The sequence below is a fragment of the Lepidochelys kempii genome, chromosome 1 (genome assembly GCF_965140285.1).
Source record: "Lepidochelys kempii isolate rLepKem1 chromosome 1, rLepKem1.hap1, whole genome shotgun sequence".
NCBI classification, from domain to species: Eukaryota; Metazoa; Chordata; order Testudines; family Cheloniidae; genus Lepidochelys; species Lepidochelys kempii.
In genome coordinates this window covers 97,158,538-97,174,421 of record NC_136380.1, presented here as the reverse complement: position 1 = coordinate 97,174,421, position 15,884 = coordinate 97,158,538, and the positions used below count along the sequence as shown (strand labels likewise).

General features: G+C 40.7%; 1 protein-coding gene across 12 annotated transcripts in view; it reads left to right on the top strand.

The window, feature by feature from the left end:
* ABCC4 (ATP binding cassette subfamily C member 4 (PEL blood group)) overlaps window positions 1-15,884 on the top strand; it is a 214,241-nt gene that overhangs the window by 170,894 nt on the left and 27,463 nt on the right. For 11 of the 12 annotated variants that reach the window (XM_073347885.2, XM_073347866.2, XM_073347808.2 and 8 more), the window contains one exon: window positions 1,290-1,395. The exons of the other annotated variant lie outside the window; for it this stretch is intronic. In XM_073347885.2, the coding sequence (XP_073203986.1) occupies window positions 1,290-1,395 (106 nt within the window). The remainder of the gene's footprint in view (window positions 1-1,289; window positions 1,396-15,884) is intronic. 12 annotated transcript variants of the gene reach the window in all.

Here is a 15,884-nt window from a genome sequence, read left to right as displayed (position 1 = left end):
TTTCACCCCCAGATAAATCTGTCTGCATGAAGTTTAATTAAAATAGGGTTGGGTTTCTTTGTCAGCTACCATTATTTGATTAACATTCAGATGAGGTTTTTGTTTTCAAACATATGTGAAGGATCAGGGCTATAGTGAAGCTGGCCCACAGAGGTGCCTGCTCCCAGTGCGAATTCTCCCTGCGGAATGGCAGAGCCACTGCTACTTTGCCTCAGTTTTCCACTGAGTGGGTGGTTGTAATTCACATTGGAAATAGCATTTGCGCTCAGTCAGCCCAGGCTCGCTGGCTATACCCATTTTCCAGTTAAATCTAGGAGGGGCATTTTTTGAGGCTGTGCTTGCTTTCTTCCCTCCCTTGTTGAAGGTGAAGTTGCAGCTGCTTTCAATCACCACAACCTCCTTTTTCCCCTTCCCTCCAGCAGACTCTCCTCCAGAATCTGAATAACCTTGGGGTGAATCTGTCTCAGAACCTATCAGTGATAGGTTCTATATTATTTTGTAACCTGTGCTGTTTTAAGTATGGGCCCCCACTTTTTTCTAATTAATATAGTTAACTCTTCTTTTGGCAGCCTCACTTTCAGAACTTTTTGAAACTGCACATACATGCAACCATTGGTTTATTATTAGGGATCAAGGCCCCATTGTGTTAGATTCTGTCCAGAATATAAGCAAACATGGCATCTGCCCTGAAGAACTTACTAATAAAAGATTCAACAGGAGAGTGCAACAAACAATAGGAAGAAAGGGAGGACAAGGATGATGGTAAGATCGTGTGGCTACAAAGGCTGACAGTGGGCACAACTCGAAAGTTCCAAATCATTTAAACTTTATTTTTAATTGTTTTCAGAATTTCTTATTAAGCTATAACTCCTTGTGCTCCCTTAGTGCCCCCTCAGTAAAAATAGTTCTGAGCTTAATGACTGTCCTTTTAAAAAAAAAAATGTTTCTCCCTCTCTTCTGTATAGACCATCCCCAACCACCCCTCTATCTAGAATAATTGGAGAGGAGGGGTGTACATAACCTATCCTCACAACTGCTTCAGAGAGTGGGACCCTTTGTCTCCCCTGGGCTTCTGTCTCCCAAGTGACTAAGAGATTGTCAGGGCCCTCTTGAATAGCAGCAGAGAGAATAGCAAGGATTGGTCTCTGAGAAGAGGACAGAAAACCTGTTGGTTATGGATTGAATAATATTACAGTTATCTACAATACAATCATAGAACTTCTCTGCAGTCAGATTGTTGTTCATGTAGATCTCTCACTTCCATTTCCACTGCTCTTCCTGTGTTTCAGAACGGATGAGTTAATTCAAAAGACAATTCGTGAAAAGTTTGCCCAGTGCACTGTGCTGACCATTGCACACAGGTTAAACACCATTATCGACAGTGACAAGATTATGGTAAGAAAGTTAACAGCATTGGTTCAAGTTCCCTCTAAATATTACTGTCATAACCATACAGCTAAGGGTAGCCTAGAATTCCTCCTTACCTGTAAGGGGTTAAGAAGCTCAAATAACCTGGTTGGCACCTGACCAAAAGGACCAATGGGGAAAGAAAATACTTTCAAATCTTGAAGGGTGTTGTGGGGGGAAAGGCTTTGATGTGAGTGTTCTCTTGGAAAGCAGAGAAGCATCAGGTCAGAAAACTCCTTCGCCTCCTTTAAACCATCCTAAAAGTCTCTCATATTACAAAAATTGTAAGTAAAAGCCAGGCAAGGCGTGTTAGATTATCTTTTGTTCTGCTTGTGAATTTTTCCTTTGCTGGAGGGAGGTTTATTCCTGTTTTTTGTAACTTTGAAACTAAGCCTAATGGAAGTTCTGCTGTGTTTTTCAGTCTTTTGTTACCCTGTAAAGTTATTTTCCATCCTGATTTTACAGAGGTGATTTTTACCTTTTTTTAAAATAATATCCTTCTTTTAAGAACCTGACTGATTTCTCTATGGTCCTAAGACCTAGGGCTTTGGGTATGTGATCACGTTGTAACCAATTGGTTACGATATTATTCTCAAGCCTCCCCAGGAAAGGGGGTATAAGGGTTTGGGGGGATATTTTGGGGGAATAAGAACTCCAAGTGGTCCTTTCCCTGATTCTTTAAGTCACTTGGTGGTGGCAGTGTACCCTCCTAGGACAAAGAGTTTGTGCCTTGGGGAAGTTTTACCCTAAGCTGGTAGAAATAAGCTTAGGGGGTCTTTCATGCGGGTCCCCACATCTGTACCCTAGAGTTCAGAGTGGGGAGGGAACCCAGACAACTACCATGACTAGCAGCTCATAGAAGATAGGGATGGGAAAAGACCTACTCGATCACCCAGTCCCTCTCTCTGCTGATTCAGCATTGTACTCTAAAGTCAGGGTCCCATGTACTCTGCAGACATACGCATTTATTAAATACCTTTCGTTGCCATCTTCTGCTCCCCCTCAGCTCATAGCTGAAAAAGACTCAGTGAAGTGCAATCTGTTGATTATTTTTCAAGAGGGGATATTTTTGCTGTGCTCTCCCGGCAACCTGGCTGCAGTCCCTGGGCCGTGGCTCCTACAATGTTGTTTAGCCTGGCTCAGAAAATTCTTCCTCCTCTGTGTTCCAGGGGGAAAAGGGAGCTTGTCGATAGCTTTAGCAACTCCTTTCCTCAGCTTCCCAGTGCTCAGTTGCTTTGCTGTTCTCCAAACAACCCCGCTTCCCAGCCTGTACTTCTGGTACCTGGTCTCCCTCCATCACCCTTATCTCTGCCCCAAGCCCCCACAATCTTGCTTCTTGGGTGCAAACTGGACATTTTAGGCTCCCAGGCTCGAAGGTTGCAGGAAGGGCTTCAAAGGCCTGGGAGACATAAAATGACAGGCACCTGGCTTTAGTAAAATGCTGACTTATACAGCAAAAATGCTGACTATTTTGGAATATGCCAAATTCTGTGTCTATAGAATTGTGGACCCTGATTGAGATGAATTAAACAATTCCCAGCTCTTGGGGTTATTGTTTCAAGTTGTCTGCAGGGTCAGGCTGGTATTACTGCATTGGTTTACGCTCAGTTAACTTCTTCAAGGTTATCTTCATGAACATAAGGGCTAATAACATAATGTGTCTTATACAGGAACAGATTCTGGAGATTAATTTTGTAACAAGAATTTAATTCCACAGCCATTGCATGCAAGTGGCCCTGCCTACAGTACATGAATTAGTATTTCCCCAAATAAATGTCCCATGTGGTGGTGGGGTTTCCACCACTTCCCTTGAGAGACTATTCAACAGGAATATGAGAAGAGTTGTATTGATATTTTATATATTTTCTTAATTTCATCACATTATAGTATGAATACTGCCTTGTACCATCCTGATATAACTTTTCCTCCTTGAAGTCTTCTGCAGCATTCAGATATTTGTATCTCCTCTTTTATAGTCACCAAACCAAACTATGAATACTCAAGTGAGACATTTAAGTCTTTCCTTGTAAGTAAGTCCCTCCAAATTCCTAATTATTAATCACTGTTGTTTCTGTTCTCTGAACTTCCTCCAATTTGTAAGGATCTTTCTGGCATTGATTTGTGTGGAGCTGCAAACAATATTTCATGTGCAGTTGTCTCAGAGCTATATAAAGAAGGACCGTTGCTTCCCTGCTCCGTCATTGTGTCTGAGCAGCCTAAATTTGTATTGGCCTATTTTGCTCCCATATTGTATTGCAGACTTGTGTCTAATATGGTCCCTTGTTCCGCTCTGAATCTTCTAGCCCTCTATCAGGAGTACTGCTTTCCAGATTATTTCCTCCCATTGAATATCTATGTAAATTGTATCTCGGTTTGTTATTTGCTCCCCATGTTTCTTCAGTCATTTGCGCTATCTTACTATAAGAAACTTGAAAACTGGATATAGATACCATCTGGATACATCAAGATGGAGGTCAACATGATAAGAGAATGGAATGGATCATCATCATTATCATCATCATGTTCCCTTTACGCCTCTGGAAGCAACGAAGCTCCTCACTCCTGTCTGTTTCTGGCAAGTCTTTCAATGGTCCCCCAGCTGTGCCCCAGGTTTTTCAGCTTGGCTTCCACTGCTTTTTGCCATGTTGTTTTGGGGCGGCCTCATTTTTGCTTGCTTTCAGGTGTCCATCTTATTGCTACTCTGGTGATGGAATCAGTTTCCATCTGAAGCACATGGCCAATCCAATCCATCTCCCACGCCTCCTGGCAAAGATGGTGCTTGTGTCCTCTTGGCTGCACTGTGTCAATAGTTCTTGGTTTGAGATTGATCTGGGCCAAAAGATATGGAGCCTTTAATCTCTTATTGATTGGTTTGAAACTAGCTTGATAGTCAATGAAAGCAACTGCCAGTTATTTAATGGTTTACTAGGTGTGGATCTGTCATCTCAACTCATTTCTTAGGTTCTGATTATGCTACTCTTGTACGGAGCTTCAGTCAAGTTAATGCAACTCTGCATGGGCACAGCTGTCCACCCATGTGCTATTCATTGTAAGATGAGGGCCTTTGTGGGCACTTACATCACAAAAAGCAACAGTAGAAATGACACAAGAGGTCACACTTATGGTTGAACAGAAGGGTCTTCATATCAATCAATATCCACCAATTCAACTTCAAAAAAGAGCTTTGCATTTGGAGGAATCTTGGCATCAGTCTGCCCTTTCTTCCCATAAGCCCATTCAAGTTCAATTTCCAGATGAGCCTTCTCCCCTTTAGTCATTGTCAACAGAGCTTCATCCCAGCCTCTGATAACTTTTCCTACACCAACTTTGAAGCTTAAAGATTTGGCTCCTTTACAGAGCTGAAGACTGATATACATCCTCCTGCCAGATGAGGATGATATTAATAAAACCATCTTTATTAAACTTTTTCTCTCTTAAAAGCTGAAATAGGGAGTGTTTTTATTCTCACTAGGTATTTTTTCCTTTTGGACACCATAAACACATTTTAAACCAATAGTCAAGGATTGTAATGGTTGTGTGGTGTGTACAAAAATGAAGCATCTGTGCTTATTGGTGTTCTGGAGCATCATAAACATTAGGCTATGAATTGAGAGATTATAGTTTGCTGCTTGCTAGTCACTTCATAAACATTGTCATAAGTCATGTAACTGCAAGTGCTTAAGGTGTAATCATTAAGTATTCCTTCACTGGTGAATACTTCCCCACAAAGACTGATGGATCTGGTTTTGTTTACCGCCACTATGTTGAATGAAAGGCTTGTTCGGAAACAACTGCAACCTAATTAATAACTTTGTTTATATGTTGGCTATCCAAAGGGATTTCCACTGATTTTGGTTCATTAGGCACCATTAACATGTTAGGTTCAGAATGCTGTTTTATAAAGATGTTTTCATGTTATTTAGCATGGTACAGTCATAATGATAGCTACTTAATACTTTATTTACTCATTTGCTATAAAATACTGGAGCAAGGTAGACAAATTAAAAATAGTCTTTCTTCCCATACTGCTCGCTCTCTTACGACTGAAGATAGTTCCTTTGTTGTAGCTCTAGAATTAGCGTGCCATTTCTGAAGTTTTATTGTTTCCTTTTAGCTTACATTACAGACCTGTCCTTTACAAACCCTTTATGTCCACATACAATCCAATCTGACTTCTCTTGGAATGGTTTTGCTGTCCTTTCTAGATTGTATTAAGGAGAGGATTTACAAAGTGTCCCATAGGTGCAGCAAGCTTTACTAGTCCACATTGGTGGCTTGAGAATTCTGCAAGAATTTGCAGGGGGGAGAAACATAATACCGAAAGAATGAGAAATTTTAATACCTATTGTGAGCCATTAAGAAACCTCTTTTCTTCGTCACTACACAGAGCTTTTCCTGGCTTGGAGCCACTTACAGCTGGTTTCCAGTAGCTATGAGTGAGACTTAATCTTCTCTCACTACACTAGCAGCAAGAAGGATACCAACATGAAACTATTGGCTCTGCCTCCAGAAGATCAGAAGCATTGTACACCATTGAAAATAACAACATAAGAATGACTGTACTGGGTCAAACCAATGGTGCATCTAGCTCAGAATTGTGTCTTCCAACAGTGGCCAATGCCAGGTGCTTCAGAGAGACAGAACAGGCAATTATCGAGTAATCCACTCCCAGCTTTGGGCAGTCAGAGGCTAAATGGCAGTGTCTATGGAAGGGATACTTTTAAATAAAAGTATACTTTAAAAAAAATCTGCATTCATATATACATATACCTTATGGGAAGTGACCTATTAAAGAGGCTAGAAGGATCCTGGAATTGTAAAAAAAAAAAAAAAAAGAAAAAAAGAAAACCAAAACAGTGTTCAGTATTCTTACAACAGCAAAAGACTGTTCTTCATTGTGGAAATAGCAAATCTGGTACCCCTAAATACATATATTCCGTGCATGCAAACTAGCCTTAATGGATGATTCAGGTTAATAAACAAATTACTCAAAAGTCAGAGAATTTCAAAAGTTAAGGCTAAATAATTAACCTTAACTGTATTCCCTTTGTGCATATATTTTCAGATATGGGCTCTCAATATCACAATGTGTTATTTCTTAAATACAAATGTGTAACTGTGACAAGGTATGTAAAGCCCACACCAGACAGGAAGGGGTTAAGGAGATGCTCTGCTTTGGAGTGGTCCACACTTGTGAGTCACGTCAAGAATGGAGGAGGAGGAGGAGCAGCTCTGAGAGGAGAACTGAATGCTCAACTTGCTAGCTCCCAGGGCAGAGAGCAGAGCCTGGCAGAGAGCAGAGCCTACACCCTTGCTGAAAAGAAGGCCCAAGTCACCTGAGGCAAAGGAGGCTGTATCGTATTCCTTCCACTGTAAGTGAACCAGTGGACCTGGAGCTGGATTGTACACCATCCAAGGCCCCTTGAAGGAGGAGAGGCCAATTGCCTGGCTGGGACTGTCTGTATAGTCCCTTTTCCTTCATTTATGTTGCTACTCCTAAATTGTTTATTCCCTGGGACCTCGAAAGGGGTAAACATCCTAAGGAACTTGGCTGGAGGGCTGAGAATCCAGCCCCTTCAGAGTGCTATTGAGTGCCCCCACTTAAGTGACCGGACCCAGAATAAGCGTACAACTCTGTCAACACTCCAACGAGGTGTTGTTGAAGGGCCATAACCCTGAAAATAATATGATACAAATTGCGGGGCGGGGGAGGGGTTAAGAGTATAAATACAAAAACGGAAATGAACTATTTATCTTCCAGGACTTGTAATTTTCTAAGCCTTTTATATTTTTCTGCTCCTTAAGAAAACTGCCTCCAATTCTAGGCCATCCCAAATTTATGCTGTCTCAAATTGTAGGCTTTCAATAACTTATCAGGATTCAAGTGCAGACTTCAAACATAACTTTAGACTTGCTGAATTGACTTTCTTCAAGTTGGGCTTGTTTTATAAATCTCACCAAAATCTAATAACTAGAGCTAGGCAGGAAACTGTTTTCTTGCCTCGTGAAAATTTCAAATATTTTCCCATTATATACCAGACAAAACCGTGACCTTTTTGAAATTTTGGTGAGAGAGAGTAACACCAACCCAGAATAGCCCATTGGGGTTCCACTTTGTATTAAATATTCATTAGTACAGAGTGCGAGAGAAAGCACGTGAGACTGACTTTATATCCCACTGGTTAGGGCACTGCTCTAGGATGTGGGAGACCTAGGTTCAAATCCCATCTTCAGATACACAAAATGGAACAGCTCTGACAGAAGACAGTGAGAGAGAGTCATCCAGAATACCCAATAGTCTCATCGACTTTAAGGCCAGAAGACACCATCATGATCATTTGTTCAGACCTCTTGCACAATGCAGGCCATAGAACCTCATCCATCCACTCCTGTAATATACCCCTAACCTCTGGCTCAGTTACTGAAGTCCTCATATCATGATTTAAAGACTTCAAGTTACAGAGAATCCACCATTTACTTCAGGTTCATCAGGTCCCCAAGACAGTGTAAGCTGAATCAGGACCTGCCTTCTGATGGGCTGATAGACTTTAAGGCCAGAAGGGACCATCATGATCATCTGCTCTGACCTCCTGAACATTGCAGACCATGGAACCTCACCCACCCACTCCTGTAATAGACCCATGACCTCTGGCTGAATTACTGAAGTCCTTAAATCATGATTTAAAGCCTTCAAATTACAGAGAATCCACCATTTACACTAGTTGAAACCTGCAAGTGATCTGCATGCCCCATGCTGCAAAGAAAGACTTTTTTTCATTAGGCTAAACAAGCCAAGCTCTTTGAGTCTCCTCTCATAAGGTAGGTTTTCCATTCCTCAGATCATCCTAGTGTCCCTTCTCTGCACCTGTTCCAATTTGAATTAATCTTTCTTAAACATGGGAGACCAGAATTTCACATAGTGTTCCAGATGAGTCTCACCAGTGCCTTGTATAATCTCTACTGATGCATCCTAGGACTGCATTAGCTTTTTTCACAGATGCATCACATTGGCAGCTCATCCTGTGATCAACCAATACACCCAGGTCTTTCTTCTCCTCTGTTGCTTCCAACTGATAAATCCCCAGCTTACAGCAAAAATTCTTGTTATTTGTCTGTAAGTGCATGACCTTGCACTAATAAATTTCATCTAATTTGTATTACTCCAGCTTTCAAGGTCGTCCCGATCTTCTTGTGTAATATTCTGATCCTCTTCCGTACTGGCAGTACCTCCCAACTTTGTGTCATCTGCAGATTTTATTAGCACACTCCCACTTTTTGTGCTGAGGTCATTAATAAAAATGTTAAATAAGATTGGTCCCATGGCCAATCCCTGAGGAACTCCACTAGTAACCTCCCTCCAGCCTGAGAGATCACCTGTCAGTATGATCCACTGTAGTCTCCCCTTTATCCAGTTCCTTATCCATCTTTCAATTCTCATATTAATCCCATTCTTCTCCAATTTAACTAATAATTTCCCATGGAACTGTATTAAATACCTTACTGAAATATAGGTAGATTAGATCTACTGCATTTCCTATGTCTAAAAAATCTGTTATCTTCTCAAAGAAAAAGATCAATTTGGTCTGTCACCATCTACTTTTTGTAAAAACATGTTGTATTTTATCCCTGTTAATGTTTATCTCTATGTCCTTAACTACTTTCTCTTTCAAAATTTGTTCTAAGACCTTGCATGCAATGGAGGTTAAACTAACAGGCTTGTAGTTTCCTGGATCACATTTTTTCCCTTTCATAAATATAGGTGCTACATTAGCAATTCTCAGTCATAGGGTATGACCCCCGAGTTTACAGATTCATTAAAAATCCTTGCTATTGGGCTTGCAATTTCATGTGCCAGTTCCTTTAATATTCTTGGATGGAGATTATCTGGGCCCTCTGATTTAGTCCCATTAAGCTGTTTGAGTTTGACCTCCATCTTGGATGTGGTAATTTCTACTTCCATATCCTCATTTCCATTAGCCCCCCTGCCACTACCCTCAAATTCCTCATTACCTTTATTAAAACTGAGGCAAAGTATTTGTTTAGGTGTTGGGCCATGCCTAGATTATCTTTAATCTCCACCACATGCTCAGTGCTTCTTTCCTCCTTTTCTTTTTATATGGCTATAGAATCTTTTACTATTGGTTTTAATTTCCTTTGCAAGGTCCAACTCTGCTTGGCTTTTTCCCCTACACTTTCTGACCTCCAAGAGGTAGCTTTCCTTGCCTATCGATCCCATCTTCCATTCCTTGTAGGCTTTCTGCTTTCTCTTAGTCACCTGTTTGAGATGCTTGTTCATCCAGCTTGGTCTAGAATCCTTCTCTATGAATTTTTTCCCCTTCTTGGGATGCAGGCTTCAGATAGTTTCTGCATCTTTGACTTGAAGTAATTCAAAGCCTCTTCCACATTAAGGTCCTTCAGTTCTTCAGTCCAGTTCCCTTCCCTAACTAATTCCCTTAATTTTTTTAAGTTTGCCCTTTTGAAATCAAGCGTCCTTGTTGCAGATCTATTTTTGTTTATCTTTCCATTTAGTTTAAAATGGATTAGCTCATGATCACTTGAACCAAAGTTTTCCCCTTTTTCTGTGAGGTCCTCGCTACTCACCAATAAAAATTCTAAAATGGCATCACATCTTGTAGATTTGGTGACTGTTTGGTGAAGAAATCTGTCAGCTATCACGTCCAGGAAAATATAGGTCCTACTATTATTAGTATCACTTGTCCTCCAATCTGTATCTGAGAAATTAGTCTCTCTAAATCACACAATTCCCAGTAGTATTTATTTAATTAAAATCATTAAAGAGGTCTCTATCCATATCCAAACTGGATCCTGGGGGTCTGTAGCAAACACTAACCCAGGGGAGCCTTTGGTAGCTTTCTTCCCCAAAGTGATTTTGGGCCCAAACAGACTCTGTTTTATCCATTCCATGACTTCTAATTTCTTTGCAGTCTATTTCATCATTAATATACTGTACTACTCTACCACCTTTACCTTTATTTCTGTCTTTCCTGAATAGCACATACCCTTCAATACCCTGAATAGCACATACCCTCCAACCTTTACTATTCCAACATGTTTCTATTATCCCTATAATATCTGGTTTCACTTCCTGCACCAGTAGTCCTAGTTCCTCCATTTTGTTATCCAGGGTCCTTGCATTGGTGTATAAACATCTTATTTTTTTCTGCTTGGCTTCACCCAGATTCCTCACCCAATTGGGTACAAAAAGAAAAGGAGTACTTGTGGCACCTTAGAGACTAACCAATTTATTTGAGCATGAGCTTTCGTGAGCTATAGCTCACTTCATCGGATGCATACCGTGGAAACTGCAGCAGACTTTATATATACACAGAGAATATGAAACAATACCTCCTCCCACCCCACTGTCCTGCTGGTAATAGCTTATCTAAAGTGATCATCAAGTTGGGCCATTTCCAGCACAAATCCAGGTTTTCTCACCCTCCACCCCCCCACACAAATTCACTCTCCTGCAGGTGATAGCCCATCCAAAGTGACAACTCTTTACACAATGTGCATGACAATCAAGTTGGGCTTGGAGAGTGGTCAGTTTGGATGAGCTATTACCAGCAGGAGAGTGAGTTTGTGTGTGTATGGGGGTGGGGGGGATGTGAGAAAACCTGGATTTGTGCAGGAAATAGCCCAACTTGATTATCATGCACATTGTGTAAAGAGTTGTCACTTTGGATGGGCTATCACCAGCAGGAGAGTGAATTTGTGTGGGGGGGTGGGGGGTGAGAAAACCTGGATTTGTGCTGGAAATGGCCCACCTGATGATCACTTTAGATAAGCTATTACCAGCAGGACAGTGGGGTGGGAGGAGGTATTGTTTCATATTCTCTGTGTATATATAAAGTCTGCTGCAGTTTCCACGGTATGCATCCGATGAAGTGAGCTGTAGCTCACGAAAGCTCATGCTCAAATAAATTGGTTAGTCTCTAAGGTGCCACAAGTACTCCTTTTCTTTTTGCGAATACAGACTAACACGGCTGTTACTCTGAAACCTGTCAATTGGGTACAGTCATTTTATTGCCAGTATCACCTACCTGTTAGCTTCATTGGTATTGGCGCTATCTTTTCTCTTGTTGTCCATTCTCCTACTCTCTATTATTCCTTTGTCTGTTGCTGTATTCTCTCTTACTTGATTTTCCTCCACCTCGATGTTAGAATTAGGCATGGACATTACATGAGCATCTCCCAGCCATCTCCCCTGAGTTCTTAGTTTAAAGCTCTTTTAATCACTTGTGCCAACCTCCGTCCCAGAAGTCTATATCCCTCCCTATTCAGGTGGACTCCATCCTATGAGAACAGACCTCTGTCCATGAATGCCTCCCAGTGGTGAAACATCCCAAAGCCCTCCTTATACCACCACTGCCTGAGCCATCTGTTGATCATCATAATTTTGTCTTGCCTTTGTTCTCCTTCTTTAGACTGGTAGTTAGGGCACTCAGCTGGGAAGTGGGAGAACAGCAGAACAGGGACTTGAATGTAGGTTCCTCCCCCCCAGGTGAGTGGCATAACCAATGGGCTATACAGAATGGGGCTGGGAGGGGAGGGTCTGTCAGGCCAGAAATTCCATCCTGGACCTGAGAAACCTTTTGCGATTAACATTTAATCAAAACCGGTATATTTTGGCAAAATGTTTGGATTTCAGTGAACCAACATTATCTGATGAAAAACTGTTCTGTTGAAAGTAATCAGACCACATTTCTAATTGGAATAGGGGACAAGTTGTTGCTGGTTTTTGTTTAATGCTCAAATATTTAAATGGCTAGATTGAGTTTCAAACTTTCAACAATATTCATGTTTAGGTTGAGTCCAATCATGGAAAATTTTAGATCAAGGAAATTTTTGAAAAAGTCATGAGCAAATATAAATGTTAGGTTAGTGTAAAAATGGTAAATCTTCTATTCATACCCACTATAAAATCTGTTCAATTTTGGAAAAGGAAAGTAGCTTAACTGAAAGAGAAAAAGGAAGAACAGAATGCTTTTTACCCAACTACAGACAGAGCTGGCCTTAGGAATTGTTTTAATTCTAGTTTGTTCCATCCCTAAAGCCATATTTCTGGTTTCATAATCCAGGTCACGCCTTAAGATTATCTCCACTATATTGTTCTTAATTACAAATATGTTTATCAAAACTTCAAACACTTGAAATCATTGAGAGAAGAGTTGTATTGTGTAAGATGATACTTTTCCAACACAATCACATCAAGGAGTAATAATATTTTGCATTTATACAGAACCTTTCATCTGGAAATTTCAAAGCTCAGTACAAACATTAATTAATTAAACCTCAACAGCCCCGCGAGGTACGGAAGTATTCAGAGTTATTGAAACTAGAATTGGAAAAGACTTGTTAGGTCAGGTCATCTAACCCATCTCCTGTAATAATAATGCCATAATAATAATCTTCCCATGTTACAGATGGGTAAATTGTGGGACACAGAGATTAAGGGACATGCCCGAAGTCACAGTGAGGCATCAGCAGAACTAAAAATACTCGAGTTCTGAAGCTTTTCTCTGCTCTGAACCCTGCATCATGGTGCTTTTCTATGAGGAAAGCCTTATAGGAATCTTTGAAGTATTAAGAAGTATTTGCCAAATTTCTGAATTATAGTGATGTTTCCCTCCTGGAGACTTTATTATCACCAGAATGTTTCTTTGATATGGAAACTCTGTGTGCAAACAATACTACTTCTTCTAATTTAAAAAGATGTAGTTCACCATTCTGGTAAAAGGGAACTTCAAACTGATGGGGAGTGTTACTTTGTTGTACAGAAAACATGCTTTGATTACATCCTGAAATGACTAATATCCAAGCAGAAAATGTGAAAGTACTGTAATGTACTTCACAGCCAGGGCTCAAGAGTTCAGGCAGCAATAATCCAATATCCGTTGTTCTGTTGGGAAATGCTTAGACTCAGTCTGATCCACTCTATTTTATAAGAAACTGTTATACCAGTCTGGCCTCATGTCTGTTTGTAAGTACCAAGCAGAGGTAACAAAATATAACATCACTTATCCTACAGAGGCCATGGAGTTTTTAGAAGCATGAGAATCAAGAAATGATACTGTTGAAGGAGAAACGAAGAGTGACACACGTTATGTGTTGTTGGTGTATTCTCTTTAAAGTGGTGGATCCATGTGTAGAGTTGTTCTTTGTTTTTTAAATTGAAAGCATTTGCCAGTTTATATTGAGAAACCATTGAAATTTCTCATTACCCAAGCAATTTACAACTGATTTTTTAATCTATCGTTCGTGTGAACTAGAGTTGTGTTCTCTGTCAAAAGTTATTTCTTAGCTCTCCAGTGAATCTCTTTCATTCTACTTGTCCCCATGTTTTTTGTTGTTTTTAATGTATTGTGCCCTTGGTAAAGTTTATTCCAGGTTCCTATATATTGTTGTGCTTATCTTGCAGGTATGGATGAGCGTACTAGTTTGAATGGGGGAAGCTGGTAGATAGGATAAATGCTGTGTTAGCATTACTCTGAATACAATGGTTTACAGGCTCATCTTTTGCTTTTTGTGTTAATAGAAATCATTGGATGTCGTTATTATAGATAATCTTACAAGTTCTTTTAGTTGACCATATAGGCAGTTTGATCTCGTAGAAAAGTGTGCACTTAGTTGCAATGCAGTTTCTTGTAGAAGCTGAGCATATCACCAGGAAAGCTATTCTCTCTGCCGAAGGGTTTCTGTCTAGAATCATTTATTGGTGGAGAGCTATTGCCTAAAGGACATACTCACTCCTGCAAGCATTACATGAGACAGAAGCCCTGCATGTGCAAAAGCTGGCTGACGTAGATGGTAGATTTGCTGGAGCCCAGCGTGAACTGGGAAACCATGAAACATCCTGAGGAGCAGAAGTTTTGCATGCACAATTTGCATGCACAGCTTGAAATTCAGAAGTGGAGAGAACTGCAATGAGGGTATAAAATGTGTACAATATTATATAGTAAAGCACAGAAACCCAAGAAGCATCTGATCTTATAGTGATCCTGGATCATGAACTGATCAACTGGGTAATGTCAGTGGGAAACATCACAGTTCTAGTGCCATTGACACCAATCAAAACAGATGACGGACTGAAAGAATGCAAAGATGTTTTAAGGATTACTGCAGTTATTTGGGGGCAACATTGTCAAAACTCCCAGGCTAAAGTCAGGCTCCTAAATCCATATTTAGGCATCTGAATAAATAACCCTGTCATTCTAAAGTACTAAGCATCAGCAGCTTCTATAGAAGTTAGATTTCTAGTTTTGAAGATATTGGCCAGGGAACACCAGATTAAGGTCTAGATTCCAATAGGTCTTAGAGTACGTACCACGGTCCAAGAAAAATCCCTCTTGTACTGCAACACAAAAATCAGTCAGTCAGCTAATGAAATATTGAAACTGGAACATGTAGGGGTAATTGTCAAAGTAGGTGATCCTACAGAGAAGGCAATTGAACTCTGCAGTGGTAGAGGAGAAGCTGCACACAGGGGAGCTACAGCTGTGCTGAGTCTGTGACATCTGAACAAGGGAATCAAATCGGACCATTACCAGATGCATATGTCTGATGAAGTGACAAGTACATTCTTGGGATACCCAGTTTTCCAGTGTCTGAAAGGCAAGGTTGGAAAAACGGGAAAAGAAATTCAATACTTATCACTAGAGCTGGTCAGAAAAATTCTGACAAAATGTTCTGTCATCAGAATTTGCCAATACATCAAAATCAAAACATTTTGCAGAAACTGTTCAGTTCTGACAAAATCCTGCTGGAAACCAGGCAGAATTCCAGCCAGGTTGCCTCCTCGTAAGTCTTCCTGGCATGCTTCTGAGGAGCCTGAGCTTTCACGTTCCAAGCTACTTGGCAACCCACCAGGCTCATGAGTCCTTGGCAGCCCAGGATTTCTGGGTTCCCTGCTCCTCGGCAGCCCACCAGGTGGGCTATCCTGGAGCTGGAACTTCCAGTACAGCTGGGCTGAAAATTGGAACAAAACCAAATTTGGAAATCTTGAAATTCTCCACAAAATGGAATTACCATTCTCTAGCCAGGTTTACTAACCATGTTTACTGTCCCACAAGAAACTTATTTACCTGCTTACTCTTTGGTATTCATTCAGCTCAAGAAGTATTTCAAAAACCCCTGGATTAAAGCTCTGCAGGGCTTTGTGGGGTTGCAGTCATTGAGGAAGACATCTTGATGTTTGTGCTTTGTGTTGAGGAAAACAATGCCGAGCCATGTGCCATGCTCCAGATATCTGGACAAATGTATTATCAAAACAACTGAAATAAAGTATGTCAGTCACATTCCCTCAGCTGAAGGTATCAGGCCTGGCCCAGCAAACTCAGCAGCAATCTCTAAAATGAGACAGTCAGAATCCTGCTGAGCTTAAAAAGAAAATTGTTGTTTTGCCTTGCCAAGTTCAAACCACACCTCTCAGATGAGTTGGCACCATTGAGAGATCTCCT